This window comes from Melanaphis sacchari, unplaced genomic scaffold (genome assembly GCF_002803265.2).
Source record: "Melanaphis sacchari strain LSU unplaced genomic scaffold, SCAv2.0 Contig305_pilon_pilon, whole genome shotgun sequence".
NCBI classification, from domain to species: Eukaryota; Metazoa; Arthropoda; class Insecta; order Hemiptera; family Aphididae; genus Melanaphis; species Melanaphis sacchari.
In genome coordinates, this window is record NW_020271179.1 from 21,200 (window position 1) to 28,603 (window position 7,404).

The following is a 7,404-nucleotide window of genomic DNA, read 5'->3' on the forward strand; positions in this document are numbered from 1 at the left end:
ATTGTTAGATTTTTACTTTAATCATCATGATATACGACGTTAAATCAAAATTGAAACTAATATGATATTATAATAATATACGAGACTGTCAAAGTGCAGGGTACGAAAAAAAATATATAGTCGTTAATAAATGACGAATAGTCAAAAACATATATGTTATATTTTCTGTATTCATTATTGAAAATATATAAATAAAAATTTATTGTGAACACATGTGATTTGAACGTTTTAAAATTACTGTCAATTTATTAATAATTATTTATCTTTTTAAAATAATAAACATATTTTTATTGAATAAGAAAAAAAAATCATTAATAATTCGTTTTATCACAAATGATTAAAGCGTTGTTTTTCTTAAGGTTAACTAAAACATTTATACTTATTACCAAATAATATATCTACTTAAGTTTCGTATTTAACATTAACCCTACTAACACTCATATTATTGTTATTTATAAAAGTATAAAGTATTTTAACTTATGATTAATTTTAAAATTATTATCTTGTTTATTTTTGATTTTAGTATAATATACATTATATATTTGATATTGACTATATAATATATATATTATCATGAAATTTTTATTTGTTTGTTGATTTAAAATGTGTTATTTTACATAAATATCAAATATAGTTATTATATAATACACTTTTACAAATGAAATTTTTACTTGTCTTATACCACAAAATAATGAATATTATCAACTTATAATTTTCATAATCTAGGTACATAACTCTTCAGGATTTAAAAGAAGATACAAGTATTTATTGATCTTGATAATTAATTATATGTAGATAGAAATTTGATCAATGCTGCAATAAATATTAGTTACAACATAAATATTAATTATTATGTATAAAAAACTGTATCTCTGAAATGTTATATAATATACTGAATCTCTTATAAAAACCATTTTTATCTTACATTTTTATTTCCATCTTTAAATGCAACGAATTTAAAATATTTTATGTATATAAAAAAAATTTTCAAATTATTCTATTCTTTGTATTATTATACTATAGTTTCAATTTTGTATCTCAAGAAATAAACACACCGATTAAAAACAAGATAATTTTTAATTCGTGTGAGAGTGATGACGACTGGTACATATATTCAAAAGCTTCAATCGAAACCAAAATCGGGTAGATCCACAAAATATACGCGTGCAAACTACTAGACTTCAACTTACACTTGATATTTATTATTCACTTTTAACAGGTAAAAATAACAATAAAATGTATATTACACTTTACAAATGATGAGCCCTAGTTGTATGTAAATGCGTTTATTCACTTGCTGTGGTTTATTGTGATGATCACGACAATACAGTTTTAGTATTCGGGTCCATCTATAATCTATAAACATATCCGAAACGTTTGCGTCGACCTATAATTATTATGGTACGGTACGCTGTCGAAATTCAAATTCATAAATAATAACTTCCGGTTTGTCTAAAAAAATATTAAAACCGATATAGTATTATAAAACGTTATTTTGGGTATAAATATACACAGTATAATCCAGTGACCTTCAACACATTTTGACCGGATTTGGAAAAGAAAGTTTTTTTTCTCTGAGGCAGACTTAATAATGATAATAGTAATGAAAGAAAATCTCTGATTATCGTATCCATCGTTTGAGGCTTCATTTTTTTTTTTTTATTATTTATTGTCATTTTTCTACTGAAAATCATCATGAGATAATTTTAAAATGTTATAAATTTGTTGTAATTATTAAAAGTTTATACAAGTAAAGTACGCGCTTCACGACCCACAAGTTGAAAATCACTGAAACCACTTTTCACCGTCTATAGCTATACAACGAATAAGAATTTAGGAAAATCGAAAAAACTACGTACTTTTTGTCCACATGCTCGCCCATGTATGTACTGTTGACGAATTTACTGCACTTGCCCGTTTTATATTCGTTCCAACTGGTACATTGATACGCTTTGCATACTTCTTCAGTCAATATTGAGTAGGCGAAGTACTCTAAAGCTTTGGCATGGCTGCACGCACCACCGGTAACTATACAAACAATCTCAACAATTTAATTATTACACGGTTTAGATCATCTATGCTGAATACTGACTATACTCTATTATTATTACATATTTATGCATATCTACTACCATTGATTAATAATACTAGTATCAGTAGTATACATAATCAATGATACAACTATAATATTGTTATACGTATTAAAACTTATTTGCGATTAAAAATTTCCAATCATTTAGACGATAACGGTCGAGTTTTTGATCGAAACTAGCGCTTCACCATTGCTCTTAAATAAATAATGTATTATACTGTTTTGGTTTGAAATTTTTTCAGCGGCTATTAAAAAATTTAGAACTGAAAATACTAAAAACTTCTAGCGCTCGATACTAAAATCATTACAGCAAAGTTTAAACAACTATCTAAATAACTGATTTTTTCTCTATAATATTAGACGTTAATATTATCTATATAATTTAATCATTATTATGTTGATATTATTATTATTTTTTTTTTATTTTTTTAACTGACAAATAATCTAAAGTAATAACAGAGTATAAATTAAATATAATTAAAACATTAAAAATTTTAAAATAATAATTTCGCTATTACCTATGACGAATCGAATATTGTGTTTCGTATAATTTATTACGTATTTACACAATCTTGATGGTTATTAGATATTTACTTATTAATTTTTATTTATTACAATATAAATTTTTGAGCTATTGATATTCAACATATTCTACTTGAAAAGTAATAACATACCTTTATCTAATATTTTGCAGTTCAGTTGTGATTTTCCTCCGTTCGGGTAAAAATCTATATGACCTAATGGCTCAAACAATCCGAGGCTATTTCCATTTGTATGTATAATGTCTACAAATGTCGCATCATCTTTATTGATCCTGTATTTCGGACCAGTATTTATGTATAATGGCATCACAGGATCTAATCCTTAAACATACAGAACAGAAACATCTTCTGTATTACTTGTACAACGAGAATGCGATGATTAATTTTATAATACAGCGGTAAGCAATATTACAAAAATATATCACGTCAGGCGTATTTATAAAAACGAACGAACACAAAATAATATTATTATCCTTAATGTTAAGTATAGTGATATGATAACTATTCTCCAGTAAAAAAAAAAAAAAGGAAAAATGGCTTTTATTCCCCAATAAAGTAAGCGATAATAACTATTATACGAGTATTTCTTAAAAAAATAACATTAGATGTATAGATACCGGTTATCCGAGGAATTTGACCGTTTAACTTTTTCCCAGTGTATCCGACGATATGTGCACCCATACCGTGACCTATCAAGTGGATATTATCAGACCCTACACTCATATTGTTCGTTAAAATGTTCAAAACCTTAGCTATATCATAACCGATGTGTTTAGCATTGATTTTTGCCGATGTATACATTAGCTCAAATGAGAACTGCATCCAATCCACGCAAATCACGTTGCACCGTTTTGCGCTTAAATAAGCTGCGAACAAATAATGAATGTAGTAAACAACGAGTATAGAATGACAATAATTTCGCCAATAATTAGTCGTTTATGGTATGAAATGGATGTTTTTATTTCATTATATGTTAAATCAGTGTATTAATGTAATGTTACAGTTGTTGCAGATTTAAGCTAACCTATAAATAATTTTAAAAAAATTGTTCACTGCAGTACGAATGAAATAATTACAAACCTTTCACTACGTCTGTACAAAAGTATTCTTTTTCTTGGAAACTGCCAAGCCAATCGTGCACTAAAATTTTTATCGGATTTTTGACATTAAAGTTTGTCGATTTTATCATGGACGGATCGTTCATGTTTAAAAGCTGACCGTTGGGTTGTTCTCTGAAAGTAATTAAACATGCCAAACGTATTAAATGACACGGACACGAATATTGAATTGGCGCGTCATAAAAAATATCAAAAAATATGTTATTTATTTGACTCATATGAAACATTACCTGGTATAGAGCCAATAAAATACGTGATTTGATATATTGTAAATCTTAAGTTTGTTGTAAGAAAAATGAATTTCTTTTAACGTTGGATCTTGGTTTTTGATCGAATAATCAACAGTGTGAACAAATTTTAAACAGTTGCCTATACATAAATTTATAATTTATTACATACAATTATTTGAGATCTATTTTTAATTTTTATGATCAAAACATAAAATAATTAAAATTTAAAACTGCACAAATATTTATTAGGATTTTCATGGACGTATCTACACCATCATTATCATCTGATAAGTAATCTATCAGATAAATATTGTGTGAAGTAGAGTTTTAAAATAGATATTAAAAAAATACATTTAAAGATTATATAGTAGTGTAACAAGTAAACCTTGTGATCGACTTGTTTTATGAAGTACTGTTGAACTGCTATTTGACCGGGACAAAAGAAATGGGCATTAAATCTTTTGTATTCTATCGAATTTCAAATTTTAATTAATTTAAATAGGATTTCAACCATGACTTTGAAATATTAAACATCATATATTATTATTATTATTTATCGTCCTGCAACAGTGATGCAGTTTGGGGTGACTAGGAGAGGCAAAGCACCTCTTGACAAGACGATCCATCTCCTCCTCTAAATAAATAGTAGACTATGAAATATAATTGATTTACAGAAATTTGTATCATATCTAATTATAATGTTTAAAAATCTGTAAGGTTATAGAGTTGAGCGCATTGAATTTTCGATAGATCAATTCTATGATTGGCTCACTTGGTTCACAATACTGTATGTCACATAAATGAAAAAAAAATTGATGCAAAACTAATAATAATTGTAACTTGCTTAGTATGAACGTAGCAATCGGTTAGATTAGACAAATACTTTCTTAAAAGCTTGCAAAACTAACAGTTTTTTAATTTTTTCGCAATTAAAATTTAAAGAATGTACGCCTATTTTGCGAGTTACTCATTAAATAAATAATCTCATACCTACTATGATTAAATATTCATTGTCTGATCATTATACTATCATATCGTATTTTTTTTCACGCTGTTATATACCGGTTATATTTTTAGTGAATCTAGGATAAAGTGATTATTTTTCAAACTCTTGATTATTGAATCGACTATGAATCGAAACGAACTCATAAAGACATCATGTACCCATACGTTTATCTTCATTTTACTAACGCAGCATATACCAATATTGAACATTTAGCAATTTCAATGTTATGTTTATAAGTCAAATATTAAAATGAATTGACCAAATTAACAAGCTATAAAATGTAAGAATATTATTTATGTTATCTCATTAGTTGGGTTTGAATTTTTAAGCAATTTTGGAGTAAGTATGTAAAATATTGATATTTAAAAATGCTAATATCTATAGTTTAAAAATTAAAATATTATTTTAAAAAAAAAACCCAAAAAGAGAATGAAATTAAATTAATATTTTTACATTGAATTATAGACCAATTTATTTTTATTTTAAAACAAACAACATAAAATTAAAACTGCTTAACGCTAATTCGCTGTATTATCTATTTATATGGCAAAAAAAACAATCAAGAACGACGTATTCTCAAGAAATTTTAAATTGTTATTAAAAAACAAAAAAAAAACTACATGTACATAAAATACACTCTGTATAATACACACGTATATATATATATATATATTATATAAACTGACTGCAGATAATAAAACGAGCAATCAATTGACCTAACTGTGCGTATTGGCCTCTATAGTAACAGCTTCACAAAATTAACACAATTATAATATCGGGCAATTTTCTGTAGTATGATACAGTGTTTTGATTATATTAATATTTAATTGATATATCGTGTATCGTTTTATATAACTTTCTTACGCGCGGAGAATTTTTATGTTTGGTCAATCTGTTGGATTGTATTTGAAAATTAAAATTTAATTCACTACTTTTAAATTTATGAACTTTGTTGTAGTCTTTAATTCATTTAGAATACTATTGTATATTTTTTACACTTTGTTTTGTCATCGCAGTGTATAATTAACACTAGGAAAATATTACTGACTGTTAAATAACTATAAGGTTAGTGCATTAAGGCAGGTAGGTACGAAATGTTTTCTTACATAAATTATAAATGCGTTAGTTCATGAAAATACAATTATTGAAAAAGGTGTACCAACTATTCGTTAATTTACGTCATTTTACATAATAATGTCATTAAAGAGGATCCAAAGTTATCTCTAAATGCCTTTATCTGACGGTCATAAACGATGACAACAATCTTCATTCGTCCGAAATCGATACAAAAACTATTCACTAATTTTGAAATAACAATCAAATCCTCCTAGTAATAATGGGTTCGACTGTAAAATTTTAAATTCGAGATTTTTTGATCGAAACGATGTTGCGTTCTCAAACAAAACACGTAGCAAATGCCGACTCGACATAAATGAAAAGTACTCACCGCTTGGTAACACAATGCAGTATTGCAAAATAATTAACAGCATAACGTTGCTGCTACTCATGAAATACTTTGAAGTCGTTATCATTCTTACACAATAATACTTCGAACACACAAGATCGTTGTATGGTGTTTGATAGTCGAATTTAATTTAATTTCATCTCCACTTTTAACATACAAATAAAGGAAAAATTCTTATATAATATTATAGTACCTATTATCTACACAGTTGTCAAATGGTATCATAATGTACTGCTTGCGGCACCGCACACAACCAACTCGTGCACTTATTATGACGAAAAATCATATCTCAAAAACACATCATATAATTATAATTATAAGTGTGTGTGTGTGCTCGCGCGTGCGCGTGTACGTGTGTCTGAATGAAAAAAAAAAACATTTTATTTACTTCAGACGAGATTCTAGCGATGTGATTTTATCGATTTTGACTGTTGACCCCGAAATATCGAATGTCTTAGGAACAGCTATCGTCTATTTCTGCAATATCAATTTATCTACAACATCAGCTACCAATAAATTATTCATACTATTGGTATACATCACCATTAGTTAATTATTATGTAAATACAATGATATTACCAAATGTACATAATTTGTTATGATGACACGTTATTTTATGGTGCACTATGAAAAAATAGCTATACAATATTTTAGCATATATATAGGTACAAATAGTTCCGCTTCGAACTCTATCAACGCGCAAGTCTTATGCTTTTATAACATATGCTAGTGTTCTAAAATTACATCTTTTTTTAAAATTTTTTATAAAACATTGTTCAACTCAATGAGGAAATTCTAATATAAACTGTGACTTGTATGGGTAGAAATTGTTTTCAGTTTTTAGATAATAATATAATCTACCTTTCAGTTGAAAAAAATATCGTAAACGTTGGACCTAACATAACTGTAGTTATTTATATGATTCTTCAGCAAATGATACTTTTTTTTAAT

At 26.8% G+C, this 7,404-nt stretch overlaps 1 protein-coding gene across 1 annotated transcript; it reads right to left on the reverse strand.

Annotated features, from left to right (window-relative positions):
• Positions 1-1,180: 1,180 nt before the first annotated feature.
• Positions 1,181-6,710, reverse strand: LOC112596173 (pancreatic lipase-related protein 2-like). The gene is made up of 7 exons (XM_025341666.1): positions 6,436-6,710; positions 3,983-4,121; positions 3,715-3,866; positions 3,252-3,500; positions 2,767-2,955; positions 1,860-2,028; positions 1,181-1,452 (listed from the first exon to the last, which is right to left on the reverse strand). The coding sequence occupies exons 1-7, from the start codon at positions 6,518-6,520 to the stop codon at positions 1,428-1,430; spliced, it is 1,008 nt and encodes a 335-aa protein (XP_025197451.1). The 5' UTR covers positions 6,521-6,710; the 3' UTR covers positions 1,181-1,427.
• Positions 6,711-7,404: the final 694 nt, after the last annotated feature.